Below are 16,262 nucleotides of genomic sequence, written 5' to 3'. Positions count from 1 at the left end.
TTCATAAGCCATTATTCGAATGGTCTAGTCATGGTACTTTTTTAACATAATAAATATAGTGTATTGTTATTGGTGCGTGGGTTAAAAATGGACCCAGTACTGAAAAAAGAGAATAAATACAATAATATTATAAGAATAAACGTACTAATTACTAACAATATAAGTTAATCTACTATTTTTTTTTTATTCTTTTTTTATTGTGGCAATGGGAAGTTAATCTACTACTTAAGATAGTTGAGTTGGTTGACACTAGTGTTGCAAAACTATCGATAGATGTCCTCGATTCAGGATATCGATTTTATTGCCATTTGTTAATACTAATGATAGCGCTTTATCAGTCGATACTACCGTTTATTTTTAACCTAACGATACTATTGCATATACTATCATAAGTACTACAGAATAATAAATATTACTATGTTCCTTAGTTGAGGTCTGCATCACTATCGACAAAGCATAAAATAAAAGTGTCAAACATAAAAATAATTGTCAAAGTGTGAACACATCTTTTTCACACATCAAGGCAAAATCGTACTATGCATTTGTAGTCACCGCTCGGTTGTGTCTGACGGAACGCTCCTCTTTATTTACGATTAATTCGTATTACTTTCTAAAGTTGTTGTAATAATATTATTTGTATGTGACTGTTAATTACAATTGGAAAAGGTAAAGAGAAATGCGCTAAATTATTTATATTTTATGGTATTATTGCAAAGTCAATTAAATATCCTCATACAACAAACTTGTACTTGAAATTACTAATAACACTAATGCGGTCAAGTTTTATTCTATTCGGAGACTAAACAATTTTCTGTTGATCAATTTTCAGATGCTCATCAAAAAGCTCGTTGTTTTCGGTATTTTTTTAATAATACCTCTTAACGAAGCGTATAGAATATTAGTTGTATTCCCATTGGGATCCAGAAGCCACGCTATATTAGGGCAAGGATTCGTCAAACATTTATTGGACGCCGGTCATGAGGTAAGTCTATTATTATTTTTTGCTGTTTATATTGAGCTGGCGATGAATTGAGTTTCGAATTTAACTTTATCTGGATGACATTGTTTTTTTTTTGTTAAGTAAGAAATGTTGAAGGTACTCATATTTTTGTAGTCGTAAAAGCTGTGCGTTTACTTTAAATAAATGACAATGGGCAAAATTTTATGAAACTTGGTCCAAGCCTCCATTGATGACACTTGCTGGAAATGAAAGCATATGCTTGTCCTATGATTCTGGCCAAGATCTCTCAAATTCTATCCTGGGGTTTTTTAAGGTTTTTTACTTCTGACCCTACTAATTTTAGACCAATATCTATACTACCCACGCTTAGTAAAATATTTGAAAAAATCTTATTACTGCAATTACTTCAACATTTTAATTTAAACAATTTAATGTCTATTAAGCAAATTGGTTTCACAAAGGGTCGCTCAATATCCGATGCTGGTGTTGAGTTAATAAATCATGTTTTTCAGGCTTGGGACGAGTCCACATACATACATACACATGATGCTATTGGTGTGTTTTGCGACCTTTCCAAAGCCTTCGATTGAGTTTCTCATGATATCTTGATCGCGAAACTTCGTCACTATGGATTAACTGATAATGCCATCGCTCTTTTGGAGTCGTACCTTAGTGGCCGCGTTCAGAGGGTTGATGTGCACGGCTCCAGATCGTCTGGATCTAACGTCACTATAGGCGTCCTGCAGGGCTCAATTCTAGGTCCATTTCTATTCCTAGTTTACATAAACGACCTACCCAGTCTTGTAAAACATGAGGTGGTGCTGTTTGCAGATGATACTTCCTTACTTTTTAAAGTAAAGAGACGACAAGATTCCTTTGACGATGTAAACAACGCCATTTCAGAGGTAGTGGATTGGTTTACGGTAAACAATCTGCTACTGAATGAAAATAAAACAAAATATGTTTATTTTACGTTATCTAATGTTAGTAGGCCGCTTGATTCCATTATTGTAAAAAATAAGGAACTGGACCTCACGGATACTGCTGTATTTTTGTTGGGAATTGCTTTGGACGCTAAGCTGCAATGGAGTCCTCATATTGATAAGTTGTCCAAAAGGCTCAGCTCAGCAGCATTCGCGGTCAAAAAAATTCGTTTAATAACCGATGTAGAAACCGCGCGATTAGTTTATTTTGCCTACTTCCACAGTCTAATGTCGTATGGCATCTTGCTGTGGGGTCATGCTGCAGATGTGAACAGCATTTTTGTTCTGCAAAAGCGAGCCATTCGGGCGATTTACAAATTGGGACCCAAGATGTCACTTAGAAATAAATTTAAAGAAATTAGTATTTTAACTTTGGCATCACAATATATCGTTGAAAACTTAATATATGTAAAAAAATCATTGTTATATTATATTGTTAATACCCGGAATAAAAATAAACTTGCTTTACAAGTCAGTCGATTACATACGATTACTAAATCTTTTAAGGGGCAGTGTATACGTTTTTACAATAAGATTCCCATTGACATTCAGAATTTTCCTTTCAACTGTTTTAAGACGGTAGTTAAACAAAAACTTTACAAAAAAGGTTATTATAAAGTTAGTGATTATTTAGAAGATATGAATGCATGGGATTAACTGTCTGAGAACTGATATTAGGCAGCTAAATTACTCAATTGTATACCAATATTTTATGTTTATTTTTATTTTTTTAAAGAACGTCTAGGGCCCTGTGCTGAGGTTTTTCTTGCAGCTTCTTTTCCCCGGCTATACAGGTTGTGAGAAGCTGCAGTAGTTTTAGGCGGATGAGACGTTCGTTATGTAAAATTGACGATTCAAAGTGTAACTATGTTACCTATTGAATAAAGATATTTTTGAATTTGAATTTGAATAAGGCCATGTTTGTCCTGAATGTAAATACAGTGGTGGATTGCAAAATCACCTCAAGATTTGTTGCCGAATAACTATTTAACTAAGTCAGGCAACCTTACTTTTACGATACGTTCGTTGTATCATACGGCATTGCATATAAGACAAGCTCTAAGGCTGGATTAATAAAACGACATTGTGGTGAAAGAAAACATACTTATTCGTGTACAATTATTGAATCTAAAAATTAATGTCACCTTCGTAGCGAGCATAACCTAGGTTATGCTCGCTATCGCATCGCATAGAGTGGTAACTCTATGTGGGCAGCACCCCAAGTCACATCAGTGGAGGTTCTTGGACAAATTTTGCCCATTGTTCTTTGAACTGTAGATGAACTTCGCTCTCTCTCTCTCTCCTGGGCATATATTATTCCCATATGACATCTAATGGTAGGATCTGCCTTCTTCTTCCACTTCGCTCTACCGGACGTGTCGTTTTCAGAGACATTGCACAAGCACATGCACCTATCTTGTTTTTGGTCTCCCTGTTGGTCTAAGCCCTGGTATATTATTTAGTAGGTAAACTCGCTGTAGTATAAATTGAAGTGTGAGGTGTGTGGATTGAAAGAGCACCTTCTAGTAAAAGTCATTTAGTAGATAGGTAGAAAAACGTGAAAGAAACGTAACCAACAGATGAAACCAATAATAATAAAGAGGCTTCGAACAAGAGTAACATCCTGTAACTAAAATGTTGACTAGCTTGCATACAGATGCAAAGCGTATTCGCTGAAGGATTCGGGTAATTTCCAATGTGTGAGAAAATTAATCATCGAGTTTACAGTTTGAACGCAAATGTTGTGTTGCTATGCGATACATTTCTCCATTCTTGTGGAAGGCATCGTGGTGGAGATGATTAGGCTACACAGACCCTTGATCCCTGTTGGTAGGAGCCATATTTGAAGTTCTACGATCTATACATATTATTATTTATGGTGATAAAATTATCAGCCCAGCGATCAATATTAGAACATTTTTAGACGATTATTGCGACATTCCTAGATAAAAACATATGTTTCGTCATTATTCTCAATCCAACAGAGAACATAAACCTCTATCTGATAAAGAGACCTCTTTAGTAGTAAGTAACGTGTAGCCCACCTACAGAAGTCCGTGTATAGAGTGTTTTAGATATATTGTGTTTTTAAATGATTTCCATTATAAGACTTTCTACAAGTACATAAATGCTATTTGCCAGGTCGTCCACATAACATCGTTTCCGAATGACAAACCTGTTCCTAATTTGAAGGAAATAAGCGTTGCGTCCATTACAGAAAAGTATAAGGAAAAGACTGAAGAATGTAAGTATTTTCGATTATTGGTTAAAAGTACTTTAAGTAAATCAGCGAGTATGCATGTAAGAGTGGAAGAAGCGAAAATGGTGTTTCAGGAACGCAGTAAGTGGAATTCCGTGGTCTCTGCCTACCCTAACAGGAAATTGGCGTGTACTGTATGAAATCATTAGTTAATTGTGTTTCTAGTTATGAAATAATTTTCATTTCAGACGATATGTTTAAATTGAAGAACATGGTGGGAAAGAGCAATATTGGAGATTCATTGTTCTTCCTTTTCTTCCCTTACGATTTTCATAAGCAATTTCTGAATGTACCCGCCGTCCAAGAACTCTTAACGGACCCTAAAGAGAAGTTTGATGCTGTAGTAATTGAGTGGTTCTTCCATGATGCTGTGGCTGGGTATTTAATATTTTATTACTTTTATTCTGTACAAGTATTACCTATGTAGTACCTAATGAATGGAATAATAATTTAGGTAATATTGGGAGCTCTTTTGCACTTTAAATGTGACATTTTGTTTACGATGTTGTTGGTGAGTGTACACGTTTATCACGGGTCTAATATTTATCGTTCTTTAAACATACGATAACATAATCTCCAATATATTAGGTAGGTACGTAGTTGTCGCAAGCTTACGACGAGATTGTATAATTATTGAAATAAAATATTGTCTTGCTTACTTGTTGTGACATCTAATTAAGTTTTCTTAATTTCTTTTGAATTGCTTAGTGAATAGATTCACTAGTCATAACGCAACGATAACTGTATTTGCAATGTTTTATACACTTCTAAAATATTGAGAATACTGTTAACGTTCTGATTAAGCATTTTTTGATTACAGAATTGCTTCACTTTTCCAAAGCCCTTTGATATGGGTGGGGTCAACGGAAGCACATTGGCAGGTGTTGAACGCCATAGATGAAATACCAAACCCATCTTACTCTGTTAATATATTTTCCACAACTGTTCCACCGTTGGACTTTTGGGGAAGAATTGTGGAACTGTGGAGTTTGGTCAAGAAATTTGTTATAATAAAGTAAGTGTTGACGAGTGCGTGCACTCTCCATAATAATACATGGTGGGTATTTAACGCTGCCGGTTATTTAATTTCATTAGTTGATCATTCCAATTGGGATTCAAACGAACCTGATAAGCGATGTTCGATTTCAATTATGCGAGGATGTCAACCGAAGGCGATTATTATTTACTTGCAGCAGTACATGAGCATGTACCATTTTCATCACACATTCAAAGTATGTGCCTAGAAAACTTAATTATGATCTCAGTCTTACTGCCGCCTCATAGCGGCCCATGCGCCCCGATCATTATGCAAGAGCTAAAGGATTTTGTGACGTAATTCATGAACATTTATATTGGCGAACAGTAAACCGGTTCTCGTGCAAAACAGGAATATATTTTTCAAGAGGCCAAAAGACAAAGTCATTATCAAAAATCATTAATATAGACAATAAAGGAATAAAATTCTATATCAGAGGTATATAAAAAGCTGTGCTATCTTGCACCATTCTTCCTTTTTTTATTAGCAAATAATCTAGGCAAGCTTCCTTAGGGGTCTGCGTAAGATTCCAGCTCCGGAACGGAACAACACCATCTCTGCCTGGGTACAGCCTAGCAATACGACGTTTTGGCCACGATCCCCGAGGCAGATTAGGGTCGCAGACGATCACTACATTGCCTTCTTGAATGATTTACGGAGTGCCGCCTCGTCCTGTCCTTCTTCGACCGACGATGACAACTTTATTATAATGTTTTTTGGGTTTGAGAGGGTTGGGACGGTGTGATCGTCTTCGGTTGACACCCTCTCTAATTAAATAAATACATAAATAATTACATCTTAAATAAATAAATTAAACATCACTTAACAGGTAAGGTCGTGTCCTAATTATATTTCACGTGTCAACCGAATATAATTATTTTACTTGCAGATGCTTAGAGTAAAATAAATAATAAAATGTTCAAATCAGCAAATAAACGTTAATTTTCGTTGAATAATGGAATGTAATGATTACGTATTACAGAGGTGTACATAATATCGCGAACATAATTATTAAAATAGTAATACAAATAAATATAAATAACTTTATTAACGTTAATTGAGTAAAACATAAAGAAAATCTTCAAATTCTATATATTTTTTGCTGCATTTACATATGCCAACATGTAAGTTCAGTATTTTGGCTTCATTTGGAGTATTCTCCAACCACAAAAGACTTTTAACGTCTTGTAATTAGACTCACTGTTATGTCGGTATGTCTACACCCTCGAACAGGATAATCTTGCTAATTACAACTGTTGAGTTCACCTCAATTCATGATATGGTAGGTTATTTTCCTTATTTTTCGACAAAAGGAATTGTTTCCAATAAGTAGTTTATGAAAAATCTTGTTGTCAGCATGTAACGACTGACTGCTCGTTCTAAAGCGAGATAAAATTTAAAGGATGCTGTGTATGCACTTGATGTAAATAAATCAATCTATACAGGGTGTAAGTGACATCGTAACGAATACTGAGGGGGATGATTCAGACCATGATTCTGAGTTAATATCAAGTGGAATTTTCCGTCGCAAAATTCATGTTTTTTTTAGGTTTTTTAAATTATTTTCAATTCTATACTTTTGCGATTGAAAATTCCACTTGATATTTACTCAGAATAATCAGCTGAATCATCCCTCTCAGTATTCGTTACGATGTCAATTACACCCCATACAAGTACATACGGTAGCCATACAAGTAGGTATGGGGGTTAGTGACACTGTAACGAATACTGAAGGGGATGATTCAGACCATGATTCTGAGTCGATATCAAGTGGAATTTCCTGTCGGAAAAGTCATGAAAATTTTAGTGCTTTTTTAAATTATTTTCCGTTCCATACTTTTGCGACGGAAAATTTCACTTGATATCAACTCAGAATCATGGCCTGAATCATCCGTCAAAGTTTTCGTTACGATGTCACTAACACCCTGTATTTGCAACTGTCTGCGTGCTAGAATTGTTTTCGTTATTTAATTGTTTGAAATGTTCAATAGTTCTAGTTGTTCTCGTTCTTGCCTCAGGTTCTTCTTCATGATTAGGTAGTTTACCGGTCACCTGTATCGATTCCGAAATATCAATTGCATTGGCAAAATAAGGTCGAACATCCCTATAAAGAACATTGTTAGACATCAACCAACTTAATGTAATTTTTATAATATATAGTCAATGTCAACTACGAATTCTTTAAAACGTTGAAGGTTTTCTAGACTTTCTACAATAAGTATTAGTCCAGCCTGGTTTGGGTGAAGTGGTAGTTGTTCCGCTAACTCTACGACATCTTTCGCAAATAAGACTACCTGACCTTTGCACCAATCTTGGCTAAATCGGTTCTGTAGTTTTATTGTTTTTTTAGTTTCGTTTAAATCGGCTAATTCATGTGGCACATTAGCAACAACCATATATTATTATTCCAATAGGCTTGAGATGGAAGTATTCTTTTTTTTTCCGACAAAAAAGGAGAAGGTTCTCAATTCGACCGTATATATATATTTTTTTATGTTGTTCGGGGATAACTTCGTCCTGTATGAACTGATTTTGATAATTCTTTTTTTGTTCGAAAGGAGATATACCCAAGGTAGTTCCATGTCAAGGAAGTCAGGGTCTGATGATAGCAGACCAGAGAAATCGAGGGGAATTTTCAAAAATCGTAGGGTCGAATAGTGCGTTTGTAAGGTCAAATTAGTCGGATCGGTGTCTAAGCTCCGGGAAAACTTCCAGACCTTCAGAAACTGGTCAGCATCAGGGAGACACCCTATGGCCTGGCAAACTATACAACCTGGAGCAATTTTTCTTTCACAAAACGTATTTAAATCTTGATCAAATCCAATCACCGGTGAAAAAAACAAAATGGCGGAAAAACAAGATGGCCGCCATACAAAATTTTGTTTTTATTTTTTTAAAGAATCCCCTTTGGGTAAAAATAATGTATGGGGCGCTTGCTCAAAACGTCATGTAGAGTACGGAAATACTTTTTGGTCACCAAAAAACTGCTCCGCATCAGAGAGACCCTACGGCCTGGCAAAACTATCGCACGTGAACTAATTTTTCTTTCAGAACACCTATTTAAATCTTAGTCAAATTCCATCGCGGGTGTAAAAAAAACAAAATGGCGGAAAAACAAGATGGCCGCCATACAAAATTTTGTTTTTCCAGAAAATGTCTTGGGGGTATAAAATATATATCGGGGTTGTGATCGGAACGTCATGTACGTAGAATATGGAAATACTGCCGATTTTCGAAAACTGCTCCGCATCAGGGTGACACCCTACGACCTGGCGAAACTAGGCGAAACTAAATCTTGGTCGAATTTAATGGCCGGTGAAAAAAACAAAATGGCGAAAAATCAAGATGGTCGCCATACAAAATTTTGTTTTTCTAGAAAATGGCTCGGGGGAAAAATGATGTATAGGGGTACCTGATCGGAACGTCATCTTCGAAAACTGCTCCGTATCAGGGACACATCCTACGGCCTGGCAAACCTATTGCACCTGGAACTTTATTGTTTCCACGACACCTATTTAAATCTTGGTCAAAATCTATCGCCGGTGAAAAAAAAAAAACAAAATGAAAAACAAGATGGGCGCCGATAAGTTAATTAATTTTATAATTCTGAAGTCGGTGCCAAGTAAATGCTACAACAACCCTACTACAATATCAAATTACTATGTACACACAATATTGTTAAATACCTATATCAAAGCAATTACAAAACAATATAAAAATCACAAAACAATCAGTATTTGAAAAATATATGAATCGGTACCTCGTTGTATTATTTACTTGGCACCGAGTTCAGAATTGTAATATTGATTAACTAATTGAAAATACGTACTTATTACTTTATGCGAGGTAAATTTATTTACTGCTTTTTAGTTTTGCGTTTGAAGTCGGTGATTTTTTGTTAAAATTTTTATTAGGGACTATTTAGTTGGTTCTATATCTCTCATTGACGATGCAATTTAGAAATCTTTCTGAAATACCTCTCATTTTGTCTTTCTGACCATATGGTGCAATTTACCCGTTCATTGTTGCGATTAAGAAAATTACAGAGTGACCCAAAGATTGACGTCCTAAATCAAAAAGGAATAGTAACATATCCATGTATGTTGAATAAAATTAAAAGTAAAATGAAAGAAAATTTTAAGTGAATTTTTAGTTCCGTACTTTTGCGATGGAAAATTCCATCAGTAGGTATCATAAAAAATAAAGTAAATAGAAAATAAATATAAGAAATAGAATAGGATGTCTAAAATCTAAATCAATCAAAGTTTTTTTACGATGTCACTAACACCCTGTACAGGAGGAGATTTTAGCGATTATTCTTGGATTAGGAAATTCGGATAAAATGGATATGGTCCGTTTTTTATTTTTTGAGATTCTACCTTAATTTTACATGATTATAATACCTGTGTCATTTCTAATTATTTTACTTCATAGTTCATAACTATTTTAAAAATTAAATAGCCTCTAATTAGCGTGGCTATTGTAATATTTATATCACAATGTTTCCCTTTTTAGATGCGTGGTGGTTCCATTCGAAAACTTTCTTTATAATGGAGTTTTTCCAGAGCTAGCAGCAAAGAGAGGAATAACAATGCCATCCTATGATGAGTCTGTATACAACGCGTCTTTGCTATTATTAAATTCTCACCCATCATTTGGAATACCATACAAATTGCCACAAAACGCAAAGTACATTGGAGGTTACCACATCGATCCTAAAGTGAAACCACTACCAGAGGTAAATTTTAATACATAAAATATTAATATTTTAAGGTATCATCATTTTTCAAATAAAAATTAATTTAATTAAAAAGAAATTTGTAACTGCAGAATTTAACGATATGTTATAGTCTTATTCATTCATTATCCAAAAATAAATAAACCGGTTTAATCCAGAATTCTAGGCAACCAGATCATGCAACATAATTATTATGTAAGTACCTAGTAATATTATCTTTATTACAGAACCTACAACAAATTATGGACCGAGCTGAACATGGAGTTATCTACTTCAGCATGGGATCCAACTTGAGGAGTGCGGATATGTCAGACTATATGAGAAATTCCCTTCTAAGAATGTTTGGCAAACTCAAAGAGACAGTCATATGGAAATTTGAAGATGACTCGGCTAACGTACCAACCAACGTCCACTTAGTGAAGTGGGCTCCTCAGCAAAGTATTCTTGGTAAACATAAATACTTCACCTCTTTATATTGTGTGCCTCCAGATAAATTCAAGTCGCACATATTGTTATTTATTCAAAAACAATAATGGCCACATACTTTAGTCTGAAAATATTTTTAAACTGATCACTCATCTGGTTCACTTATTCACGTCAATGATTCTGAGAAGTACTCTATAGAAGTAGGTGACCGTAGAGAACAGATCAACAGATATTTATATGGAAAGATACATTAAAATTTACCAGATATATAAAAACAAATCGAAAACGTTTATTCTAAAAAACGAGCATATTTGTCGAGCGCTTGTAATAGAGCATTATATTCGTGACAAACTCAACTGGAAAGTCATGAAATCAAATGAAACGTGCTCTAGTACTTTTCTCTATTTTATTCTAGTGTTCTCTTCTGTTTTCCACTTATCTTCTGCACTTGGTTTAAGCTCAGACTTTTGCCGAAAAGTATTTCATCCAAAGCATTCTAGAAAAAATCAGCTATTATTCTTATCAAAAAAGCTCCCTCGATGACAGAACAATTTGAAATAAATTTCCAATCCTCATTTCAGATTAAGTGCCGTGACATGATAAGAACTGCTCCTAAAACCAGTTTCTATTGCGTGATAGAAACAGCTTTTAGAAGATTTACTTTATCAGTTGGGTTGCGGGCATCCTGAGGTACTCTACTACCACTACTGATATTATTCTGTTGACATTGTCCTTGTAAAAGGTTGCTTACATGCCTATCAAGAAGTTAATGTGTGAGAATGCAGTAGTTTTAGATGGATCAGACGTTCGTTTTGTAAAAAAATACGATTCAAAGTGTAACTATGTTACCTATTGAATAAAGATGTTTTTAGCTGGTGTTTCGATAAGAGCCCCCAGTTGTCATTCCATACTTATGTACTTTAATCGGTATCTCTGTCCAGTTTTCTTTGATGATTCTGAATATCTTTGAAACCACTTCCTTACTGGATGCTTGGACCTTCCTCACTATGTGATCTGGTATAAATTCATCATCATCAAGACCCTGCAATCGATGAACATGACTAAGGTCTATCTTTTTTGATATGACATTATCTATACATTATACCGGCTAGTGGTAATATTTGTTAGGCAAACGGATTTTGCGGCGTGCCAAAGAGAAAGGTCTTCTATCAGTTTGTAATATTGCACAAATCCGTCACGTAGGGTCTCTTTGGAGGAAGTGAGGAGGCGATGGCGGACGCGTTCCCCAAACGTGTGTCAGCTCGCTGTCGTCATGTGCGTGTGCTGTTGTATTACATAACACATGCTGCGCGTTAACAACAAACTGATAAAATTTATATCAACATTAACATTCACATTCATTCATTCACATTCATTTACATTCGTGTTCCAGCACATCAAAACTTAAAAATGTTTATTACCCACGGCGGCCAGCTATCTACAACGGAGGCTGTACATTATGGCGTGCCACTCATTGGCATTCCAGTCATGGCTGATCAGCACGTCAACATGATGGCTGTCGTACAAAAAGGATTTGCCCTCAAAGTAACACTGACCGAGAATCTCGCCGAACCACTTTACAAAGCCATTACAAATATACTTAATAATCCTAAGTAAGTATAAAAAACTTAAACCAAAAATAATAAAGACAATTAAACATTAGAAAAGTAAATAATGCAAGTTCTGTATTAAGTAACTAGATATAAAATTTGAATTCAAGTCATCATAATTAAAATTGACCTAGCAGCACGAAGCTACAAAGATTGACTACTTATTAATCTTTATAAACTTCATGTAGCGTTTTGTCGTCAAGTCTAGTCGGTGCGCTGGTATTGTCAATCAAACCACATGGAGTACTATTAAGCAATTTATTTGTCACTCACAAAAATATAACCTGTTTGTTAATTTATTAAATTACTAGCTTTTGCCCGCGACTTCGTCCGCGTGGCGTGTTATATAAGAGAGAGATCTTTGTGTGTGTGGGAGTGCATACTTATGCAGTTTAGATTTTTTCATAATTTTTTTTTCCCAATAACTCCCATTTTTCAAAATACAGCCAAAAATAAACTTTATATTTACTAAGGTATGCATGCATGCTAGATTGAATCAATTGATTGAATTGATTTTTTTTTTAATTGATTGTTCATTGGGTTTAATTTTAATACACACTTCCTCTCTTCCCTTCAACGTTGCTGTGCCCTACAGGGTCCATGTTTTAGTTCCTATGCCTATGTAACACCCCATTGTACTACATGGAATGCAATAAATAATTTAATTGAATTGAATTGAAAACATCTATCTTACGCGGTTTCGATTTTTTCATACAAATGTTTTTTTCCCGCTTACTCCCGTTTCCGTGGGAATTTTGCAATATCCTGTTGCAACTAAGCTTTAAGTTAACTAAGGTACCTGCATGCCAAATTTCAAGCGTCTAACTTAAGCGGTTTAGATTTTTCATACAAAAGGATTTTCCCGCAAATTTCCGTTTCCGTGGGAATTCCGGGAATTCCTTTCTTAGTGCACCTCTACGGTACCTAAGCTATGTCCCTTCCAAATTTCAAATGCCTACGTTTAGCCGTTCAGGCTATGCGTTGATATGTCAGTCACTGAGTCAGTCAGTTTCTCCTTTTATTTAGATTTGATTTTTTCATACAAATGTTTTTCCCGCTAACTACCGTTCCCGTGGGAATTTTGTAATATCCTGTTGCAACTAAGCTTTAAGTTTACTAAAGTACCTGCATGCCAAATTTCAAACGTCTAACTTGAGTGGTTTAGATTTTTCATACAAAAGGATTTTCCCGCTAATTCCCGTTCCCGTGGGAATTTCGGGAATTCCTTTCTTAGTGCACCTCTACGGTACCTATGGTACCTGCATGCCAAATTTCAAACGTCTAACTTGAGTGGTTTAGATTTTTCATACAAAAGGATTTTCCCGCTAATTCCCGTTTCCGTGGGAATTTCGGGAATTCCTTTCTTAGTACACCTCTACGGCATCTAAGGTACCTGCATGACAAATTTCAAACGTCTAACTTGAGTGGTTTAGATTTTTCATACAAAAGGATTTTCCCGCTAATTCCCGTTCTCGTGGGAATTTCGGGAATTCCTTTCTTAGTGCACCTCTAGGGTACCTATGGTACCTGCATGCCAAATTTCAAACGTCTAACTTGAGTGGTTTAGATTTTTCATACAAAAGGATTTTCCCGCTAATTCCCGTTCCCGTGGGAATTTCGGGAATTCCTTTCTTAGTGTACCTCTACGTTATTTAAGGTACCTGCATGACAAATTTCAAACGTCTAACTTGAATGGTTTAGATTTTTCATACAAAAGGATTTTCCCGCTTATTCCCGTTCTTGTGGGAATTTCGGGAATTCCTTTCTTAGTGCACCTCTACGGTATCTAAGGTACCTGCGAGCCAAATTTCAAACATCTAACTTGAGTGGTTTAGATTTTTCATACAAAAGGATTTTCCCGCTAATTGCCGTTCTTGTGGGAATTTCGGGAATTCCTTTCTTAGTACATCTCTACGGTATCTAAGGTACCTGCATGACAAATTTCAAACGTCTAACTTGAGTGGTTTAGATTTTTCATACAAAAGGATTTTCCCGCTAATTCCCGTTCTCGTGGGAATTTCGGGAATTCCTTTCTTAGTGCACCTCTACGGTATCTAAGGTATCTGCATGCCAAATTTCAAACGTCTAACTTGAGTGGTTTAGATTTTTCATACAAAAGGATTTTCCCGCTAATTCCCGTTCCCGTGGGAATTTCGGGAATTCCTTTCTTAGTGTACCTCTACGGTATCTAAGGTACCTGCATGCCAAATTTCAAACGTCTAACTTGAGTGGTTTAGATTTTTCATACAAAAGGATTTTCCCGCTAATTCCCGTTCCCGTGGGAATTTCGGGAATTCCTTTCTTAGTGCACCTCTACGGTATCTAAGGTACCTGCATGCCAAATTTCAAACGTCTAACTTGAGCGGTTTAGATTTTTCATACAAAAGGATTTTCCCGCTAATTTCCGTTCCCGTAGGAATTTCGGGAATTCCTTTCTTAGTGCACCTCTACGGTATCTAAGGTACCTGCATGCCAAATTTCAAACGTCTAACTTGAGCGGTTTAGATTTTTCATACAAAAGGATTTCCCTTCACTACTCTGCTCCTATTGATTGTAGCGTGATGAAAAGTATTCTATAACCTGTCCAGGAGTGTGAAGAATAATTGTACCAAGTTTCATTAAAATCCGTCCAGTAGTTTTTGTTTCTATAAGGAACATACAGACAGACAGACAGACAGACAGACAGACAGACAGACAGACAGACAGACAGACAGACAGACAAAAATTTTACTGATTGCATTTTTGGCATCAGTATCGACCACTTATCACCCCCTGATAGTTATTTTGAAAAAATATTTAATGTACAGAATTGACCTCTCTACAGATTTATTATAAGTATAGATAGATTTAACCCAGGAAAAAAAATATACCCGTGTGTCCATTTTGGATGATTTCTTATCATAAGAAGCCACATTGTCTATGCTCATACTTTTTTTATAACTAATAAAGATCGTAGACATATTGGTGCTAATTCCTGCAGATGCCATCTAATTTTGTTTTTAGTTATACCCGTCATTTTCTGATCCGCTGAAAAAGAAAGGGACGGGTAATCGACAGGTTTAAAATTTATGGAACATACGTCAATTTTAAGCAGAAATCTCAAACAACCGTCTAAAAATTTTACATTGGCCAATAACCCGACAGAATTAAGTAGACAGCACGTCAAACGGATTGCACACCAGCGAGATGCCTATTTTATTCGCCCGGGTTATTCATTCGCTTTAAAATTAACTTTTTGATAGTCATCTGTCCCTTTCCTTTTCGGCGGATAATAACTTAACATAAAATTAGGAGGTTTGTGTGCAGGCATCGGGGCCAATATGACTTTATTAATTACTTAAACTAAATCTTAGTAGATAACTGAACTAAATTACACATAAAAGAAACAAAACTTGTTTGTCTCTTATTTAATTTCAACGTGTAACGTGTAGTTGGACGTGACGAAGTTACGTATGTTTATGATTATGTGACAAATTGTATTATTATAATAAAATTGAGAATTTCTTTACAGTTTTAAAGCGAAAGCGAAGGAAATGTCTATGATTTACCATGACCGGCCCGTGTCGCCTGGCACGGAGTTAGTGTACTGGGTGGAACACGTGGTGCGCACGCGCGGCGCGCTACATCTGCGTTCGCCTGCGCTGCACGTGTCCTGGTACCAGAAGATGTACCTGGATCTCGCTATCATACTTATTATAAAAGTTTTGGTATTAAAATTGATATGGAACAAGATTTTTAATAGAAAACCTTTAAAAACTAAGCTTAAAGTGAAGAAACATTAAAATAAACATATCACAGGTTATTGAGTTTCTTTTACTTCACCAATTTCTAGTTTTGTAAGCAGTTTAACTATTAAAGTACGGTCATGTGCGAATTCCGAGAGCGCCAAAGTCTCCGTAAATTACGTAAATGAAAAAACAAATGAAAATAAGACCCTGACACAACAAACGTGCATTTGAAAAGCGAGAATTTTTTTTTTATTTTATCATTTTTACACTAAGCACAATTACACGTATACTTACGAATACTTCGATAGTCCGATATTAACTATACGCATCATGAAAAGTGTCACGTACCAAACACCCACACCTCGCGATGCGGGCTCCATGATACAGATCAACATGCATCCCAATTACACCTTAGACCAGAGAGGACGACCACCTTCCGGCTGCAAAATTACACCGTGAAACCAATCTTCCACCATCTAGGACCACAATGCTCATCAAGACAAATCAAACAACCCCAAAC

At 35.7% G+C, this 16,262-nt stretch overlaps 1 protein-coding gene across 1 annotated transcript; it reads left to right on the top strand.

Annotated features, from left to right (window-relative positions):
• The first annotated feature begins 495 nt into the window (after window positions 1-495).
• Window positions 496-15,816, top strand: LOC126380327 (UDP-glucosyltransferase 2-like). The gene is made up of 9 exons (XM_050029670.1): window positions 496-666; window positions 830-982; window positions 4,087-4,189; window positions 4,393-4,582; window positions 5,025-5,219; window positions 9,756-9,978; window positions 10,206-10,425; window positions 11,798-12,017; window positions 15,526-15,816. Exons 2-9 carry the CDS (start codon window positions 830-832, stop codon window positions 15,794-15,796), a joined length of 1,575 nt encoding a protein of 524 aa, XP_049885627.1. The 5' UTR covers window positions 496-666; the 3' UTR covers window positions 15,797-15,816.
• The last annotated feature ends 446 nt before the right edge of the window (window positions 15,817-16,262 follow it).

Source organism: Pectinophora gossypiella, chromosome Z (genome assembly GCF_024362695.1).
Source record: "Pectinophora gossypiella chromosome Z, ilPecGoss1.1, whole genome shotgun sequence".
NCBI lineage: Eukaryota > Metazoa > Arthropoda > Insecta > Lepidoptera > Gelechiidae > Pectinophora > Pectinophora gossypiella.
Note: the sequence above shows the minus strand (reverse complement) of the source record. Positions and strands in the feature narration are given on the sequence as shown.

Excerpts from the sequence above, each read along its gene's own strand:
- LOC126380327 (XM_050029670.1), top strand. The coding sequence starts at position 830 with ATGCTCATCAAAAAGCTCGTTGTTTTCGGTATTTTTTTAATAATACCT. Across the intron at positions 4,583-5,024 it reads TTCCATGATGCTGTGGCTGG|AATTGCTTCACTTTTCCAAA; the intron begins GTATTTAATATT and ends TTTTGATTACAG. Across the intron at positions 9,979-10,205 it reads AAGTGAAACCACTACCAGAG|AACCTACAACAAATTATGGA; the intron begins GTAAATTTTAAT and ends TCTTTATTACAG.